General features: G+C 53.4%; 1 protein-coding gene across 1 annotated transcript; it reads left to right on the top strand.

Annotated features, from left to right (window-relative positions):
* Positions 1 to 385: 385 nt before the first annotated feature.
* SKOR1 (SKI family transcriptional corepressor 1) lies at positions 386 to 17,384 on the top strand. Its single transcript, XM_061595840.1, has 8 exons — positions 386 to 2,368; positions 6,040 to 6,127; positions 6,915 to 7,022; positions 9,329 to 9,400; positions 10,907 to 10,981; positions 13,907 to 13,981; positions 14,332 to 14,397; positions 17,287 to 17,384. Exons 1-8 carry the CDS (start codon positions 386 to 388, stop codon positions 17,382 to 17,384), a joined length of 2,565 nt encoding a protein of 854 aa, XP_061451824.1.
* The last annotated feature ends 3,006 nt before the right edge of the window (positions 17,385 to 20,390 follow it).

The raw sequence follows: 20,390 nt of genomic DNA, 5'->3' as shown, positions 1-20,390 counted from the left end.
AGGGTCCAACATCTTCCTAGACCCCCTTTCACTCGCCTGAATGTCAGGCAGAGACAGTCGCTTACAGATGCCCCTCCGGCCCCCGCAGGAGAATCTTGCGCCGGGCTGGAGCGGCTGGGCCCGGCTGGCGGCGACCCTGGGCTGTCCTAAATCTCTGACGAGAGAGGGAGGCTTGGGCGTTCTGGGACTTGGGCCGCTGAGGGCCTCCTTTGGCGGCGAGCCTCTTGGCTTCTGGGGATCGAGCCCCCCCCTGCCCAGCCCCCCTTCTCCTCCCCCCCTCGCCCCGCCACTGTGCAAAATGTTGGCAAATTCTCCTTTCTTCCTTGAGTGCCTCTTCTTCTTCTTCTTCTTCTTCGCAGACGTGTCGCCGTCTGGGGGGGTGGAGATGGAGTCGCTGGCCGCCGCCAGTCAGCTGGGAACTGGGAGAGACTCTGGCTCCTCCTCCTCCTCCTCGCCCCACTCCAAGCAGGAGCTGCAGCCTTACTCGGGCGCCAGCCCCTTGAAGCCCAACCAAGTCGGGGAGACCTCCTTGTACGGGGTGCCGATCGTCTCGCTGGTCATCGACGGGCAGGAGCGCCTGTGTCTGGCGCAGATCTCCAACACGCTGCTCAAGAACTACAGCTACAATGAGATCCACAACCGGCGCGTGGCGCTGGGCATCACCTGCGTGCAGTGCACCCCCGTGCAGCTGGAGATCCTGCGCCGGGCCGGCGCCATGCCCATCTCCTCGCGGCGCTGCGGCATGATCACCAAGCGCGAAGCCGAGCGTCTCTGCAAGTCCTTCCTGGGCGAGCACAAACCGCCCAAGCTGCCCGAGAACTTCGCCTTCGACGTGGTGCACGAGTGCGCCTGGGGCTCGCGGGGCAGCTTCATCCCGGCCCGCTACAACAGCTCGCGGGCCAAGTGCATCAAGTGCAGCTACTGCAGCATGTATTTCTCGCCCAACAAGTTCATCTTCCACTCCCACCGAACGCCCGAGGCCAAGTACACCCAGCCCGACGCCGCCAACTTCAACTCCTGGCGCCGGCACCTCAAGCTCAGCGACAAGACAGCCACCGACGACCTCAGCCACGCCTGGGAGGACGTCAAGGCCATGTTCAACGGAGGCACGCGCAAGCGGACCTTCTCCCTGCACGGGGCCGGCGGCAACAGCAGCGCCTCCCATGCGGCCAAGAGCTCCCTGCACCCGCCGCCGCCCTCCTCGGCGGACCTGGCCCCGGTGCACAAGAGCCTGCGCTGCAGTGGGGCCGAGGAGCAGCCCGGGGAGCGCGGGGCGCTGGGCTTGCCGGCGGGGGCGCACGGGCCGGCCGCCTCTGTGCGCAGCTACCCGGTCATCCCGGTGCCCAGCAAGGGGTTTGGGATGCTGCAGAAGCTGCCCCCGCCGCTCTTCCCGCCCCCCTACGGCTTCCCAGCCGCCGCCTTCGGGCTGTGTCCCAAGAAGCAGGAGGACTCCTTGGGGGGAGCCGGAGCAGGCGACCCGGGCAAAGCCGGAGCGTTGCCCCAGGCCATGTTCTGGGGGCCGCCACACCCGCATCCGCCCCAGCCGCAGCAGCCGCCGCCGGGGGGCTCGGCCAAGGACAGCGGTGTCTACCCCTCCTTCCCCATGTTCTGGCCGGCCTCCGGGAGCCTGCCCGTGCCCCCCTACCCGGCCCAAAGCCAGGCCAAAGCAGCCGCCACGGCGGTCGTAGTGGCCGCCGCCGCTGCAGCCGCCGCAGCCGCGGCAGAGCCTCTTGGACTCCGCAGCCATGGCCACGTGGAGCTGGAAGGCTCAGAGCCATCGGGCAGCGAGCGCAGTAGCGCCACCCCGCAGGAGGGCTCGGGCTCCGGGGTCGCCGACGGCGAGCGCTGCTCCAGCGCCCTCTCCAGAGCTGCGCCTGCCGTCGGGGAAGACGAGCGCTCCGGGGACGAAGCCCTGCTAGCCCCGCTGCCTCTGCCCAGGAAGGGCAGCTACCTGTCGGCCTTCCGCCCTGTCGTCAAGGATGCAGAGAGCATAGCCAAGCTCTACGGGACCAGGGAGGCCTATGGGGGCCCTGCGGGGTGTCCCGGCTACCTTTCCCCGGACTTCCTCAGCGAGGGCAGCTCGAGCTACCGGTCCCTCTCCCCTGGCAACGACACAGTGGACGAGCCCGAAGTGGACGTGGAGTCCAACCGCTTCCCGGAGGACGAGGACGAAGAGGAAGAGGCGCCCGTCGAGGAAGCGGAGGAAGGGTCTCCTCCCCAGCAGCTGCACTTGACCGAGGCCGAGGAGCCGCTCGCAGCTCCCGGGAGCGGGGTCGGCGTCTTGGCAGCCGCGGAGAAAGCCGCGGAAAAGGCGGCGGAGCCTGAGGGGAGCCCTTCGGAGAGGAGCAACAGCAGGGCCGGCTATGAGGTGAGAGGGAGGGAGGTGGCGGTGGAGCCCGGCAGGATCAAAAGGCAGCAGTGCCGCCCCCCCATCCTCGCCCCTAATAACACACCATGCAGGTAGAGAGAGAGAGAGTCCTCCGGGGCTAGTTGTGGCCACATCTCTAGCAGGGGAGAGGGAGTTTCTCCCCCCCCCATTACCCTCAGGTGTCTTTACGACGTGGAAGGAGAGCGAAGATAGTTTAGAGCCCTGGGGGGTAGACTTGAAGCTTTCAGGGGCGACTTTATTCTGCTAGACCCACAAACTGGGGCCTGGTGCTCAATTGTGGTGAAGCCACGGGGTGGCTCAGCGAGGTCGTGCCCAGCCCGGGACTTTGTTTTCCTCATCGGAAGGGAGCTCCCAAGATCTGCCACATAAAATTCCATGCCTGGTTTCCCCCACCCTCCGCCCCATTACTTCATCTCAGCAACAGGACTTAGAAGAGGGGCGCGCGTTCGTTGCTGCTGTTGTTGAACAACCGGGAGACAGAATTCTTCCTTGCAGATCCACCAGTAGGTCCCTATTCATCTTCTGCCCCCACCTCATCTGCCTAGGAGACCCGCGATAGGAGGAAAGGGCCCCGAGGTTTTGCTAAGCTCCGAGAAAAGTCTTATTTGGAGGGAGGCAGGAAGGGGGGCGGAAGTGATGGCTGATCCCCTGGGAAGCCAGGGGTTTGAATTGCAGGCAGGAAATTTGGTGTGTGTGTGTGTATGAGGGAATCTTGATTCCAGGTTTCCCAGGACTGCTCAAAAATGTTGCAGAGTTTGTTTTAAAGTTGGCAAGAACCTGCTTTAGGCACAGGACACCATTTCATAGAGTCAGCACCCCGAGGGGAGGGGAGATTCTAGACCCCTAGCCGGTTAGTTTCCAGCTCCTGCCGATTTCTGGGATTCCAACAAACTATAGTGGCCTAGATGTCCCCCCCCCAATACTACAGTGTACTTATTAAAGATGTTTTTATTGTTGCTTGCGCCCTGGGCTCCTTTCTGGAGGAAGATCTGGATATCAATTTAATAGATAGATAGGTCAATACGCCAATAGCTAGCGTGGTGTAGTGGTCGGAGTGCTGGACTAGGACCTGGGAGACCAGGGTTCAGATCCCCTCTCAGCCATAAAGCTTGCTGGGTGACCTTGGGCTAGTCACAGCCTCTCAGTCTAACCTACCTCACATGGTTGTTGTGAGGATAAAATGGAGAGGGAGGAGAACCATATGCGCCACTTTGAGCTCTTTGGAGGAAAGGTGGGATATAAATGTAAATGTAAATGTAATAATAACAATATTAATAATACTTCCGACTGTTTTAGGGGAAGGTCCAAGGCAGTAGCTCAGTGGTGGAGCACCTGTTTTCCCTGCAGAGCGTTCCAAGTTCAACCCCGGGCATTCCCAGAGAGGGCTGCAAAAGACTCTGGTCTAAAACCCTACAGAGTGGCTGCCAGTCAGTGTTGATAATACTGAGCTAGATGAGCCAAGGTGTGACTTGGTATTAAGCAGTGCCCTATGCCAACTCAGGATCGCATAGTGCAGCTGAGTGAGGCCTTCCTAAGCCTGCACTCTTATTAGTAAATTGAACGCATATCAGTGAAACGAACATAGGGAGCCCTGAACCACGTGATATGATAGGACCCTCCGTGAGTGTACATAGTGGGTTGGAAGAAGGCGGTGGGCTGACCCTAATTGCGGCCAAGAGCCGAAATGTTAAAACCTCCCTAAGGGCAATAACTCACACCCTAATTTCAAAGCCCCCCCCTCCAGAAAGGCCACAGAGAGGCACACACTGCAAAACTACAGCTCCAAGATGCCCCTTCTGTGTGAAGGTATTGCGCTGTATTCAGCACCCTGGACAGATCCGGGCTCAACCGGGAGGTGGGTTCGGGACGTGGGAAGGTCTGCTGACCCAAGTCTTGCCGGGGTCCGCGGCAGCTGCTCCAGCAGGCGACAAAAGGCTTCACTTTCCCACCACTAATGTTGCACAAGCCGCGGCGGTGGCTTTTGACCCGCTTCCCCCGGCAGCAGCAAACGGCGCGCAGGCCAAGGTGGGCTTGTCCAGGGGCTTTGGAAAAGGAAGGCCCGTTTCCCTCCTCAGCCCAGTCCCGGGGGGGCACGGAACCCTACTGAGGAACCTGCTCCCTTTGTAGGAACTGGCCCAGGCGCAAAAGCCCGGAAGGCAGGGGCGGAGTCCTCCGCAGAGAGGCGCAGAATAGATCGGCGGCCAGGGGTTCTTCTCGGACGTTTGCCCTCCTGCGCAAGCAGCCAGCCCACCCCCAAACAGGCCAGTGATTAGTCCCGGAATATACTCTGAGCAGGGCTGTTTTTGAGACAGGACTCCCCAGTACGGAGTCCTGGCGCTTCCTTTTTGGCTGCCCACGCCAGCCATGTTGTGCTGGCGCCCACAGTACGTTTATCAAGATACCAGCACTGCCTTCTAGAGTATTTTTTTACCGAAAAAGGGCTGACTAATAGTATAAAGCTATCAACTCTAGAAAGGAGCCAGTATTCATCTTCATTTTCTATTTCTTTTTATGGCTTCTACTCTTTGTTTTTTAGAAACTACCTAGCTCCTTAATAAAATTCATGTGCTCAACTGCGCAAAGACTTATTTCACGCTGCACATGATTTTGTTGTTGTTGACGCTGCACAAATGTGCCTAGCCACAGGGCAGAATAGACCTTCTCAGAGGCCAAGGCCCTGCGGTGGGAGCCTCACCCCAAACAGAACAGCTGACGAGCGGGAGACTCGCGGGGGCTGGCGAGCAGCGCCGAATGGAGCTCTTCCAGTGTGAGCAGGGATCAACAGGCGGCGGTAGCAAGGACACCGCCCGCCCGCTCGCTTTAATTTGGAGGGTCTCGGCTTGCTCAGCTGAAATGGCGAACTCTTCTTCTTCCAGTATCTAGACGTAGGACTCCCTCTCCTGCCTAGAGGGCCCTTGAGCCCCCCTCCCTCCCTCCTTCCCATTTTAACGGCCGCCGAAGGGCTTGGATCTCCAGCATGCCCATCCTTTCAATCCACACACCTTCCTAGGTTCGCCCCGTCCGTGTAGACACAGCAGCGTTTCAGGTGCAGCCCCGGGAAACGACAAGAGCGTGGAATTAGCTAGAAAGAGGTCTCTCGTTCGACCCCCTCCCAATTTGCTGAAGGACAAGAATGAAAGTACTGCTAGATATGAGTAGGTGGGCGGGGGGGGGCGAAGCTTGCAGGCTTTGAAGCACTCTCGAGTCACAGCGCTCACTTTGAAGGGGACTAATTTTCTCTAGAGCACCCATAATTACACCTCTAATTAAGGAGATCGCAGCTGAGGCGGCTTTTTCCGTGCCGGTCATGAGGTCTTTTCGCTCTCCTGAAAAAGTATCCCCCCTCCCCAGAGGACAAGAAGTTTTCTTTCTTTTTTTTAATGAGCAGAGATAAGCTGGGAGGCGGTGTCGGTTTTTCCAAAAAGCTGTCCTGGGGAGGAGCGGTTGTTGCAGCGTTGGGCAGCGAACGGCTTCCAGTTCGGCTGCGTTTGGAACACAGGTTGCCTGATTTGTTGGGCTTATTTAGGGATTTTGATTTTCGCCCGAGGTGGCATAACATCATACATTAAATTTTTAAAAATTAAATAACGGTATATACGAAAATAATAAACCCAACGATCTGCCTGTTTCTTTTGGAGGTGTACCCACAGGACAGAGAGGACCCTTCGCAAGCTCTTAAAAGCAACGTCTCCCTGGCCCCCCCGACAACCACTTACCTCTGCACCCCGGAGAGGAATGGTAAATATGAACCACGTGGCTATACACAGAAACCTTGAAACCATAGTGGGTTTTTTTGTTGTTGGGGGGGCGGAATAATGAAATTCCCCTGTGTTTAATTCCAAACGTCTTAATAATTGTCTGGTTTGGAGTCAAAACATTCCCACCTCATTAATTTAAAGATAGACAGACAGATGTTTTGACCCATATATACATATATATGACTTTTCAAAGAAACCTAGGGTCTTTCGGGACACCTAAACCATCTACCCTGGTAATATTTTTTTATGTAATACTGCTTTTGGCTTATCACTATTTTATTTTTAAAGGGGATAAAATGGCATTGAAAGAGGAGGCCTGCAGTCCATCGTTCTTCTGCTGAAGGGCAATCCTCTCCGCCCTTCATCCCCTTTGCAAGAATATATAAGGGGGGGGTCCCGATGAAATGTTTTCAGCGCTCCACAGGAAAAGCCATTCCCCTCTACCCCCCCCAAGATGCATCTCTGCAGAAATGTCCGCTGCTCCGCCGTGCTTTTCCCTTGGAGGCGCAATCGCCCCCTCCCCCCTCCCCTGAAGGAGGAGCTTTGCCCGTCCTGGATGGGGGCAGCTGGGACTCTGCTTGGAGAAGCTGGGGGGGGAGAGGCAGATAGCAAACTGGTGGGATAAAAGCCTCCTTTCCATGGCATGGCGATTAGGCTGTCCCCTAAGAAGGCTTTAATGAGGACTTTGTCCTTAATTATGTAATTAAGGATATATCAGGCTCGTACTTTCGTTGCTTGTGCTTGAAAATCAGTTTATTCGCTCCAAGAACCAGATAAAGAAGACAATCATTCGGCAGCTGAGGATTTGGAGAGCAAGAAATCCTACCAGAGCCAAAGGGTCGCCTCGCAGTCCAGCCCAGCTCATGCCGACCGAGGTAAAAGGATGGGCAGCCTTGGGGAAGGGGTGGGGCCTGGAAACCAGCCCCTTAAAGCAGCCTCGGACAACCTGGCGTCTGCAGATGGCCTGCACTACCACTCCCATCAGCCCCATACAGCTGTGCTGGCTGGACTGATGGGAGTTGCAGTTCACAGCATCTGGGGTCACCGAGCGGGCAAGGGGACTTCCAAGGCACTGCTTGCCCCAGGGACAGCACCAAGGCTGCACACAAGAGGGTGCAGGGCTGTGTTACCTGCACTCGGAGTCCTTCTCCCACCAGGCCAGGCCAGTTGTCCCAGTACCCTTGCAGCCAGGCTCCCTTCATGGTCAAAGAAGGCTTCACCATGGATAGATCTGGCTGTAATTTGCCACGAATGGCACCCCTTTCTATTGATTGAGATAATGAGAAATTCCTAATCGATTGAAAGGGGTGGGGGGAAGTGTTTATGGATACTGATTGCTAGGCAATGACTCATCGACTACATTAGGGGGGCATCTGGTGTTACAGCACACTCCCCCCCCCCAACAGCCTTTCCTGATCTGGAGGCCTTCAGATGTTTTGGACTGAAACTCCCATCGGCCCCAGCATAGTACAGCCCCAAGGGGGCTTGTCATCCAAAACATCCGGCTGCACTAAAACAGGACCAAATGTAGGACAAAAGGGATATTAAGATAAAAATAATATTAATTTGCCTAATCTTGTCTGCTATGAATTAGACTCTGGCCAGAGGTTTCACTGAACTTATGTACACAGGTATGTGTTTTTGAAGTGGAAACTTTGCAGTAGTTTCCACCTGTGTTGTGTCTTAAGTGGATCCAGAAGCCACTTAAGCTGTGGCCTGGTCCATCCTGGAATGCAGGTCCTCTGAATGGTCTTAGTTGTTGGAAATGTGGCAAGAGCAATTGCCCTTTGGTTCTCTTAAGAGGAGATAGAGATAGGGTCCTCCAGCTGGCTAGATTGCCTCTCCTGCCCTTTCCTCCTCTACCTGCCTTTCTTCCCTTGTAAACTGATACTCTCAGGGAGCTGACCTCACTTGCAGCCCTCTTTCCTTCCTTCCTTTTCCTTCCTTCTTCTAGGGCAGCTGAGGGAGAGCTGACATTCTCTCTGTCTCCTCTCCTCTTCCAGGAGGGCAATGCCTAAGCAGTGCACCTCCAACTTAGTTAGATAGAACTAGGTCTGCCTGTCCTGGCCCAGCATGCCTTTCTATTAATAGAAGAGTCTTTTCTTATTTTGACACCAAGTCTAAGTCATAGGGATTCAAAGCAAGGTAAAAAAAAAAAAGCTTGCTTTCTCTCAGGTGACCCCCCCACACACACTCACACTGCACAGAAATGCTGAGCAAACTACACTCTGCTAACTTTTACCAATAGTCCAACATTAGTCACGGTCCCCTTCATACCACTCCGCTGGACATGCGAATTTGAAAGCTTTGCCATTGGCACAATATGCGAATCCTGTCAGGGGCCTTTATATCTGTGAATGGCTGTTCACACCCACATATCCTGGGGTGGTGCTTAGGAGGCGATGCTGGGCGCAAACTGAGCTGGCAAGGAAAGAGGCAGGGGGGGTTGAGGATCTCTGGTGTCAATCAGCTGTAGGTCGCCTTTATCTGTTTTCAAAGCCATCTTTGCAACTTTGGTTCTGACTAACGGGTAGAGGGAGTGCCCTTTATTCCCATTTTTCAGAGAAAGAGTCTAGCACAGGCTGGACTTGGTCCCAGCTCTGTCAGGTTCATGGCAGACTTCTTCCATGAGGTGAGATGAGGTGGCCCCAGCAGGACCCAAAGGAGATGTTAGTGGCCAGGCACATTTCTGAAGTGTTCCTAGAAGCAGTGGCAATGCCAGGAAGGCCTAGTTCACAAGTGCAGTGGGGGCATCCCTTGATTGCTCTTCACCTGAACAGGGCTGAATGCATGAACTGACTCCGCAGAAAATCATGGTGCATGTGTGAAGCCGGGAGAGGTGTGACAAGAACATTCGCATGTGCTTTCTGGACCAGTGAGGGCTCACCCCTGATTGCTTGATGTAGGAGCCACCAAGAGAGGGTCCAGCTGCGTGAAGCAGCCCTTTCCTTGGTCATGTAGACAAATGGCTAAGAGACTCTAAATACCTTTGCTTATCAAAGGCTCCAAATACCTTTGCTTATCAAAGGCTGGGGTGTTGCTCCCCCACAGGGGGCAGAGGATGGAGCTGGGGGCTTCCCAGCAGCCCTTGCCAGGGTGGGTGTGTTCTGTGGGGAGGGGTGCCTGAGATCATTGGGGCTTGGCTTTTTCACCCTCTGCCTTTCCTCTTTCTGGGGTTCAGGAGACGAGGGGGTCAGCATTGACATCACCAGGACTCAACTGGGGGAGAAAGATATTGGGAACCTGGCTAGAGGTAAGAGTGCCTTTTTGGGGGTGGGGTGGAGGTGGAATTGGTCTGGGACCAAACAAGGAAAGGGGCGGGGCGTGTGCAAATAAGGGCCACCATGGACAAGCATGGTGAAAAGCATGCAATACTTTTCCCAAAGAGGTAATCAACAGCCATTCTTGTTTTCCTGTTTTATCCTAGTTCACCTTCCCCAACCTGGTGCCCTCCAGATGTCATTGGACTATAGTCCCCATCAGTCCCACCCTGCTGCAGCCCTTGCAACATCTGGAGGGCACCAGGTTGGGGAAGTCTGTAAAAAAGGCTGTTGCTTTCTTTATAATGTTGGAATATGTGGCTCAGTTCGAACTGGTGGGTTGGGGCTGCATGGGGTTAAAAAGGATAGATAGAGAGGAGACCTCCTGACTGCTAGGCTATACCTATCCTTTGATCTCCTGCTGACCCTTCCTGTTAGACTGATATTCCCAGGATGTTGACTACATCTCCTGGCTCCTTCATTCTCTTGACAGGGAGAGCAGATATCTTCTCTTTGTCTGTCTCTCTCCTCACAGCATGAGGGCAAACACTCAGTGTTTGCTTCTCCAGCTTAAGTCTCAGTCTGACTAATTCCAGGGAAGGTGTAATCTTTAGCAAGGACTCAAACACACAAAGCTCACTCAGATGCTCTCTAATTTCGTTGCTCTGCAACATATAAAAGTGTGCCCTGTTATAAAGTGCTCCCCCCTCTCCTTTTCACTGTTGTCTCTCCATACATCCACTCACGCTGACCTGCACTCTGCAGTTACCTGCCTAAAGCGCTCTTCGGTCACCGGATAAAGCAAACGCCCCCCTTTTCACGCCCCATTTTCCGGGTTAGGGGACCGGTCTGCCTGTCTTAATGTAGAGTCGAGAGGAATGTGTTAGCAGCGATGATGCCTCGAGATCTAGGAGCGATCCGGCCTAATTTCCAAAGCCAGAACGGAACCCCGTTCCTAGCGCGTACTGACAGCCTCGCTGCTTTCCGGGTGGTTGTGGATTTGGGTGGGTGGCGGTCGTGATATAATTTAAGATTCCCCTTAACAGATGTTTTGCGAGCGTCAAAGCGGATCCAGGAAAGTGGATGTTTGCCGCACAGGGTCACGGATCCCGGAGAGGATCTACAAGAGGAGGGAAGGTCCTCCTGGCCCAAATTCAGCCCAGTTTTGCAACTGGGGTTTGTCTCGGACTCAGAGGGGAGACTGGGAGATAAGCCCCGTTGAACCCAGTGGAGACGCATAGGATTGCACTGACAGTTTCGATATGTTTCGATTTTTTATTTTCTTTATTTTTTAGAAGGAACACGCGAAATTACTAGAGCAGTTCAATTATTTTGGGCGAATTTAAATGCTTGGTTCCATGTAGTAATCGATTCAGTTTTATAACTATCGTGCTGTAGATGAAAAGCTGCCCTTCCTATCCATGGGGACATGAGCAGTTGGAGGTCCCCTCCCCTCCCTCTCTGCTAGGGTCACTCCAAAATGTTGTTTTCTTTAACAGATGAGTTGCAAAAACTTCTCATGGAGCAAATGGAGTTGAGGAAAAAGCTGGAACGGGAATTCCAAAGCCTGAAAGGTATCTCCTCATTCCCTGCTTAAGTCCTCGGCTGGTTATTTCTACAATGATTTGAAATAAAATTAAAAAATCACAAGGCTGCAATTTAATGGATTCTTGCCTATCCGATTAGGCAAAGGACCCTAAGGAAAATCAAATAAGGCTCTAAAAGTCACAAAGGGGGCTATACCTTTGTTAGGAACCACAAAAATAGCGTGCAAGCTTTGGAGCGCTCCAGAAGTCTTCAACGGGCGCGATATTGCTTTGGGTACCTGATGAAGAGTCCTGGAGAACGCAAAGTTTGCTACTACCGCGTATAGCAATGCCTAATGAAATCCTGGTCTGGATTTTGGAGAATAAAACGTGGGCTTTCCCCTCGGAAAGCTTGCCGTGAGCTTCCCGCTGCGCTGAAGGGACTTACAGGCACCAGCGCGTCTTTCCTGGCCGTTTCCCGCGTAGTTGAGCGTCGCCAGAGAAGACCTCCTGGACTCAGCTCACCAGCCGGCTTTTCTCTTGAGGGGAAATCGACGTTTGGGCTGGAAGCGACATTAAAACTCTTCAGCCATTGGAAAGCGCCAGAAATTGATATCTTTATGTTCCGTGCCTTTGCCGTGACTGAAGCAACCGATCGATTATTAATTTGCAAGTCTATCGGTTAACTCTTCCTCATCTTGACAAGTTTCTGCGTGACCGAGGTCTGCGCCTGAGGGGCTTTGAGCTGGACTGCCCGACTGCAAAGCGCTTGGAGGAAGCTGGATTTTGTGTCCGAGCCCGAAAGGCAGGCATCGGAGGAGGAGGAGGAGACCTTTTTTCCTTTCCTTACAGGGCCGCTTCTAAGGCTTCAGTCCTGTATTGCCCTGGGAGCCATTCCCACTGAAGGCGTGCAAGGGAGTTCCATTGGAACCCATCGGAATTGCCCCCAGTAACAGAGGCGGGCCCCTGCCGGGAGGAAGGGCGGGAAAGAAATCTAATAAATAAATAAATAAATAAATAAAGCCCTTCTGGTTTCGATGCGGGCGTCCCGGTGTCGAGCCGGTCCCAGTCCTCGGCTGGACTGGCTTGCGGCTCAAAGGAAACGACTCGTTCTCCGCCCCTCGAAGGACGAGACGGGGCCCAGCCCGCCTGACTGTAAAAGCTTCTGACGGGTTTTAATACTGTAGTTTTGTGCTGTTGTGACTCGCCCTGGGGAGTTGCGGTATAAGGCGGGTAAGAAATCCAAGGAATAAATGAGCGATGATGCAAAGGGGCTGCCAGGGGCTTTGGTGCGGGCGGCTTGCGCCTTCATCCATTCAGATCCCCTGCCTGGGGAATGCTGGAGCGACCCAAACATGCATTTCGAGGGGCGTTTGCCAGTTCCGACCGCGAACTTTTACAGCGACGACGCGGCACGGAAGGGAGGGCACTTTGATAGGTACATCCCCCACTTTTCTCCGACTTTTCAAGGCTTGCTGGCGGCGGCAGCGGGGAGGGGAGCGAAGCTGCCAAAGGTCTCAGGCTTGGAAGGCAAACCAAGGCCTGGAGCTCGTCTCTCTCTTCTCCCCCCTCTTCAAAACTGTTAGCTTGTAAAAGGTGGCCGCTTCCCTCCCCTCCCGCCCCAAATTTCTCTTTTAAGGGAGGTCGATGTTGGAAATATGGGTTTCCACTCCAACCGTGGGCTGGATCTGCATGGGGTGAAAAAGAGTAGGCCCAGAGGCGCCCTCCCGCTTCCCAGGCTGCACCTGGCCTGTGAAATGTGTGGTTCCACTCCAACCATGGGTTGGGTTTCATGGGGTGAAAAAGGGTAGGCCCAGAGGACTAGGCTGCACCTGGCCCACCTGGCCTGTGATCTGCTCTCTCCTCCTCCCTGGGTAAACTGATCTTGTTGGGATGCTGACTGCATCTAGTTCCCTTGAGGGAGACAGAGAAGGGCGCTTCCCTTGGTCTGTCTCTCTCCTCCCAGCATGAGGGTGAATGCAGGCTCAGTGGTGGCATCTCCAACTTTGCTAGATGAGGAACCTCTTTCCTAGCCAAGGATGCCCTTCCAGAAGAAAGCAGTTTCCTTAGTTTGAAGCTGAAAGTCTCAGTGTGACTAATTCCAGGGAAGGGGTCCTATTTAGCACGGATTCCAACAGATCCAAAGCTCGCCATGGTGCTTCTCAGGTACCCTGCAATCGTCAATGCAGAGATTGTTTTAACAGGCACCTGGTAAGCGTCCAAAGGAAAAAAAAGCCAGAATAAAAGCAAAGCACACCCTCGAGATTTTTATTTATTTATTTATTGAATTTATTAGTCGCACATCTGGCTGATTATCCAGCCACTCTGGGCGACGTACAAAATATACAATACATTAGACATTAAAAATCTGAAAACAATTATTATAAAATCTAGCCTAAACAATGATAATAAAATCTAGATGGGCTCTGTGCATTTGGAGTGGTAGTGGTCGGGGAAGGAAGCGCCCCCAGTTAACCTGGATCGATACATTCGGGGAAAATGTTTGTCTCAGCACTTTTGAGTGAAAAATAAACTTTTAAGTTACAAATCCTTAAATAAAACCGCACAGCTGAGTTTGATTCTGTAAATCGTGGATTGGGATTGATTGTGGGAGAAGCAGCAGTAGGAGGGAAATCCCAGCAGTTAATCCGGAGTAATGACATGGAAGGGGGAAAAGTTTGCCTCTGCACTTTTAAATGAAAACCTTGAAATGAAAAATAAACTTTTAAAGTAAAGTATTTAAATGAAAGCGCCCGTTTGAGATTGTTTCTGAGTATCTTGGATTGATTGTGCGCAGAGCGGGGAATGGTGGCAACCAGCAGCTAATCCGGATTAATACATTCAGGGAGGAAAATGTCATCTGGGCACCTCTGAAAGGTCATTTTGGTTTGCTTGGTTTTTCTCTCGCATTCTCTACACAGGATTCCCTTTTCCCCAAAAGTAGCAGATATCCTTTTAATTAAATCCCCACAGATAACTTTCAAGACCAGATGAAGAGAGAGCTGGCATACCGGGAGGAAATGGTGCAGCAACTGCAGATTGTGCGAGGTGAGACGATCCTCCTCCCTCTTACAGCCCACGGCCTTTCCCTGAGCAGCTTTTCATGGGTTTGGCGAGCGAGCGGGCTGCCCTCTGGGTGCCGCCCCAATCATGCATAGCCGCCAAAATTCAAGCCACATCCCTGGCACTTCCAACATTGGATGCCTGGTCAGGTTTTCCTTTGGTGTGTCTGCAAAAAGAAAAAGTCTTTCCCGCTGCCCTGAAAACTTCAGCGGCTAGCAAAGTGTCTTGTAAGTCAGGGCGAGTTCTTGGGGCCCTGAGTGATGAAAGGCTATGGCCTGTATGGGAGGATCAAAGACCCTTCCTCCCTCTCCCCCCCAATCCTCTTTTCTTTCCAGATACCCTGTGCAATGAACTAGACCAAGAGAGAAAAGCTCGCTATGCCATCCAACAGAAGCTCAAAGGTTGGTTGCTGGGAGCCCCATCACGGGCCCTTTTTGGGAATAGAATCATCCCTGTTTCATGTTGATGAGATTGCTTACACTGGCTGAGTGAGCTCTGTGTGCGCACACCTTTGCCTGAACACACCTTTCCTGGGTTTAGTCACAGTGAGACTTCAGGCTTGGTAAAAATAAGAGAGCCGTTTATTTAGGGAATACATGCTTGATAGAAAAAAAAACGGAGTTCTAACTAGCTAGCTAAGTTAGAAGCGCAAAGATTATGCCTGGTCTTTGCCCTCATGCTGGGTGGTGGTTGTGGGGAGATGTTATGTAAATATGTATAAATGAGCAGAGATCGTCAGCAGTCTGAGCTGTGTGTGTGCCAGAGTGTGCATTTACCTAAGTAGCAGGCTTTTACCCTGCATTGAGATCACTGAGACTCAAGGCTTAGTAAAATAAGAAAAGCTACTTTATTTATAGAAATACATAGTAGATAGAAAGGCATATCTCGTTCTAACTAAGTTGGAGGCGCAATGCCCAGGCGTGGGAGTTGCCCCCATGGCTAGGAGAGAGAGAGCAGAGACAAAGGTGTCTCCTCTCTCTCTGACATTCAGAGAAGAAGACGGAAGGAGGGGCAGGTCAGCTTCCCTGAGCATATCAGTTTACAACGGAAGGAAGTTAGGCAGAGAAAAGCACAGATAAAGGTAGGCAAGCCTAGCCAGCTGGAGGAGCCTCACTCAATCTCCCTTCTGGAATGCAAACAGAAGCACCCAAACAGGAGTTGCTCTTGCCCCACTTCCAACAGGATTCTTGCATTGTGCAGGGGGTTGGACTCGATGGCCTTGTAGGCCCCTTCCAAAGCTACTATTCTATGATTCTATGAAATATAAGATGTCTTCCCTCCCCACAAGAGAAGGAAGACGGAAGAGGAAGCTAGAGAGTGAGGCTGGGGCCCCTCAGCGCATGTGACCTTCCACATGCAAAGGAAGTCTCTGTCTGCTTTGACCCCGTGCACACCCACCAAAGTCCAAGCCGCATTCCCACCTTCCAACATTTGATGCCTAGTCAGATGTTTGCTTGGTGTGCCTGCAAAAAAAAATAAAAATTCTCACCTGAGGGACTCGCCTCATCTGTGGGAAATGTGTGGTTCCACTCCAACCATGGGTTGGGTTTCATGGGGTGAAAAAGGGTAGGCCCAGAGGACTAGGCTGCACCTGGCCCACCTGGCCTGTGATCTGCTCTCTCCTCCTCCCTGGGTAAACTGATCTTGTTGGGATGCTGACTGCATCTAGTTCCCTTGAGGGAGACAGAGAAGGGCGCTTCCCTTGGTCTGTCTCTCTCCTCCCAGCATGAGGGTGAATGCCAGGCTCAGTGGTGGCATCTCCAACTTTGCTAGATGAGGAACCTCTTTCCTAGCCAAGGATGCCCTTCCAGAAGAAAGCAGTTTCCTTAGTTTGAAGCTGAAAGTCTCAGTGTGACTAATTCCAGGGAAGGGGACCTATTTAGCACGGATTCCAACAGACCCAAAGCAACCTCTGGTGCTTCTCAGCTACTCTGCAATATCGTTAGTATTGATGTAGTTGTTTTAACAGCAATAAAAATATCATAAGATTTTCAGGTGCTTATCAGAGTCAGAGCAATAAGCATCTATTTAGTGTGCTGGACTTGTTCAGTCATAGCACTTCCCAGTAATGATCTCTGTCAGCCTCACAAGAGCCCACTAGGGTAGGCCAGTTTGTTTTCCAGGCTCATTATATTTGGTGGATCCTATGCATGTTTATTCTGTTGGAATATGTAGTTCAACTTGAACTGGTGGGTTGGGGCTGCATGGTGTTAAAAGGGTAGATAGAGAGGAGACCTCCTGATTGCTAGGCTATAGTCCTTTGATCTCCTGCTGACTCTTCCTTCCTGTTAGACTGATATTCTCAGGATGTTGACTACATCTCCTGGCTCCTTCATTCTCTTGACAGGGAGAGCAGATATCTTCTCTTTGTCTGTCTCTCTCCTCACAGCATGAGGGCAAACACTCAGTGTTTGTCTCCAACTTAGCTAGATGTAGAATTCTTTCCTATCAAGTATGTACTTTAAAATAAGAAAGAACTACTTTATTCTGGAAGCTGAAAGTCTCAATCTGACTAATTCCAGGGAAGGTGTAATCTTTACTCTGCAACATATTCAGATGCAAGTGCCACTGATTTCAATGAAACTTTTAAGGCTGCAGTCCTATATCGACTGACCTGGAAGTAATCAGAACTGAACTCCTCAGGATATACTTTTAAGGAGATCTCTATAGCAGCCTTTGCCAACCTGGTACCCTCTAGATGTTTTAGACTTCCACAGCTGATGGGAGTTGTATTCCAAAACGTCTGGAGGGCACCAGGTTGTTGAAAGCTGATGTACAGGTTTGCCCTGTTAAATATGTATGTGGTGTTTCTGCCTTTTTACGTGTCTTTGGCCAACAGAACTTTCTTTAGCTTTTTTTAAAAAGGGTGTGAGGAGCCCAGTCAGAGAGAAAGGGGGGGGGAGAGAGGGTTGGTTGGATACATTTCCAAGGCAAGGTACTAAAACAAAAGTAAAAACCCCAAAGCAATGTTTGCAAAGCAATGTAGTCTTTAAGACCGGTTTACCCAGACCTCAAGAGGATGAACTCTCCCGGTTTGGATCTCAAAGGGATCGGGGCCCTGAGGAGGTGTGGAATGGGGTGCCCCGCGCACAGCTGGTTAAGGGGAATCCGTGCGCGCACATTTGCAGAAAAAAGGCTGTGAGGCGTCCAGTCGATGTGCTTTAGAGTCCAGATTTGGGGGCCCAGTCACAGCGCTTGGCTGCCAAGAATCTTGAGCCTCTCGCTTCCACCCGTGGGGTGAGATATGGGGCTACCGGATCTGACCACTCTCTTTTCTCTCCCCCTCCCAGAGGCGCACGATGCACTGCACCATTTTTCTTGCAAAATGCTGACCCCCCGCCACTGCACCGGGAATTGCTCCTTCAAGCCCCCCTTGCTGCCCCAGTGAGCGACCCCCTCCGTCCAGCCCCTCAGGCAAAGGCCTGGGGCCGAAGCCGTCGCTGCTGCTGGAGAGTGGGGCGGGGGTCACCAGCTCACAGCCGAGAAATCCAGGAGGCAGAACCGCCCCAAGAGACGAAGCCCCGTCCGCCTCGACAGCACAGCCGTGTAAATAAATAAATACAAGACAGTAGAGGGAATCCGGAGTGGGCCGCGTTCCCTCCCTCTCCCACCCGTGTAAATAGAGGCTGCGTCGGACTGCTCCGCCGATCAGATCGGGACCACGAGGAGGCTCGAAAGACCTCCGAGACGGCGGAGAGCCGCTGGATGGGGTGGAGGGAAAGGAAGACGGAGGAGGAAGCCAGGCCCTGAGTCCCCCCCCCCCCGCGGCCGAACTCCTGGGCCGGCCTCCGGCTCTCTCCCTCCTCCCCCCCTTTTGCGTCCGCTGCTCTCCATCGTGGCGCACGCGGGAAGGGCGGCCATCAAAGTGGCGACGTGCAATGGATAGAAGCGTACTGTGATTCCTCCCGCCCCGTCAAGTATTCGTGGAGGTTTCCCCCTATTTATTTACTGGTTTATTTATTCGGTATGTTTGTTCCCCTCCCCCCCGCCATCATCTCTTGTGAACTGTCGATGTATAGCAGCACTTTAAAGGAGACAAGCGAGGGGCACTCTCGGGACCCCGCCGGGCGCCTCCCAAATCATCGCCAGCCTTGACCGCTCCCAGAACGGATTCCCCCCTCCCCTTGTTCCCGGAGAAAATTTGTCAGGTGTTTGGTTTTGCTTTCCTCTTCTCCCATTTGGTTTGGTTCTTCTTTAATAAAACCCGACTTTTAAACAACCCCCTGGGCTTTCATAAGCCACGCCTGGTCGGTGATGGGGTTTTTTGGGGGGGAAGGAGGGCCTGGGTCGAGGTTTCTGAGCTTCCCAGAAGTTCCTGCAAAACAGCGAGGAGAGCTTTCCGTGACCCATCGAGGCTGGGCTGCAGAGGTGCGAATGAGGGCCTTTGAGGCTCTGGGCGGCGTGGCCTGGCCGGGGACCCCTCTGTTGATGGCCGCCTCGTACGCCTTGGGGCACACCGGCCCGTGGGGACCCTCCCGCTCTCGCTGCTGAGCGCGGCCCGGAGCTTTGGCTCCAAAGTCCCGCCTCGACGGCAGCCCCGCTTGAGGTCTGACGTTCACACCACACGCGTCAAGCACAGGCCTGGGCGACGGGGCCGGGAATGGCAGCAAATCGCCAGGGGTGCTTGAAAGGCATGCGGTGTTTCCAGGCACCTCGCCGAGCGGCAGTGCAGGACGGAGGCCAGGCCGCTTCTCCGGGTATCGGGCAGAGACTTTTGCAGAAGTCGAGGACTGAGCGGGCCCTTCCGCGTCCGGCTGCCGGTGGAGAGGAGGGCGACCGGCCCCCTGGCCTTGCTCTCCTCCGCGGAGCCCGGAGCCAGCCCGCTCCCGAATCCAGCCCGCGGAGGTAAGGGCGCCGCTCTTGCGCTCAGGGACTGCCTGCCCCGCTTCCCAGCCCGGCATCTGCGGGGCGCTTTGAGCGCAGGCCGCTGGCCTCGACGGGCCTTCCTTTGGCCCGGCCCAGCAGGCTCTTCTCGGGCTGGGCAAGCAGGGCTGTGGGCTGCCGGGGGAGGGTTTCCTGGGCGAAGCGGAGCGGCGGGCTGGAGCCGGGGCGCCGGAGGACGAGGCGGCTTCCGACGGCCACAAGCCGCCGCCGCCGCCTTTCTTTCCCTCCAGCTCTGCCTGGCCTCCACACTAGAGAGCTCTCCACCCTCTCCGCCCCTTTCCCGATCGGCTTTATTAGCTGTATCCTCCGAAGGGCCACCACTACCTTGACCCAGACGCTTCGGCTTTTATGGGCTCAGGAACAGCCTTTTAATCCTGAATAAATCCCGACGGAGCCCTGTGGCTCAGCTTGCCTGCTTGCAATCTGCTTCTCTCCAACGGTGTCAGATTACCGCCCCTTGCTCTCCAGCTACTCCTCCAAACCTCCCTGTTGAGTATGAATTAAAAGGAACTTTGAGAACAGCCTCCCTTCCTAAGGATCAAAATTCCCCAAGCGCCCGTGCGATTCTCCCTTCCGCCAGCAGAGGGCGCTGGAATCGGATGGCCTTGGGCGATGATTCCTTGCTTGGCTCCTGCCTGCAGTTGGGAAAAGTAAAGCGTAGGGGTGTAGTCGTCCGGGGTCACGGGGTGGGTGGGTCATAGGCCCGTTACTTTTTGTGGGGAGCAGGGTCCCACCCAGGTCCCTATGTGTGAGCCGATCAGTATGAAAAAGGGAGCCACTGAGAAGAGGTGAGCCATCCACTGAGAAGACTCTTCTCAGTAGCTAACACAGACAGCCTCCCCTTTCATGCAGGTCAGTTTCTATGGATATCTGTTGTAGTGGAGTGTGGACTTGTGATAAGTCAGGGAGAGCAAAGGAGACAGCGCAAAGTGGACACGATAGTGTGGCATGACTATCAGGGAGGGACCCTGCACTACTGAGAAAAGAGATGCCGGGGAATGATCCAAAGACTTTCTGTATGCAAAGCAGTTGTTCTACCACTGAGCCCTTCCTTGTTCCCCCCGCCAAGCCTCCATCTCGGAGTTTTGTTTCAACCAAGTTTCGGCAGATCTTAAATCATGGGCCCCTTGACAAAAACAGGGCTTATCTGAGAAACATGTGACAATAAGAACCTTTGAGCATATGCAGAGTATATTTTTTCTCAGTACTGAATAGCCATGTCTGGACTTCCCCTCCCCCCAAAAAAACACCTCTATTAGAAAGAAGGCAGAACACTGAATTTGGAAGAAACCTCAACAGTTGTCCTTGAGTCATCAAACACTGGCAGTAGGTAGGTGAAGGCCATTGTCCACACTAAGGAGCCACCTATTATTCTACCCCTAGAAAAAAATGCCCTTACTTATGACCCACCAAGTTGGGCAGAGGCTTGTATAGTGTTCCATGAGGTGCATAAAAACTTCATTGGACTCGGGAATTGGATGACCTGAGCCATGATTCCTTGCTTGGAATT

Source organism: Rhineura floridana, chromosome 14 (assembly GCF_030035675.1).
Source record: "Rhineura floridana isolate rRhiFlo1 chromosome 14, rRhiFlo1.hap2, whole genome shotgun sequence".
Classification (NCBI taxonomy): domain Eukaryota; kingdom Metazoa; phylum Chordata; class Lepidosauria; order Squamata; family Rhineuridae; genus Rhineura; species Rhineura floridana.
The sequence above is the reverse complement of the archived record's forward strand: the minus strand, read 5'-3'. Positions and strand labels throughout refer to the sequence as shown.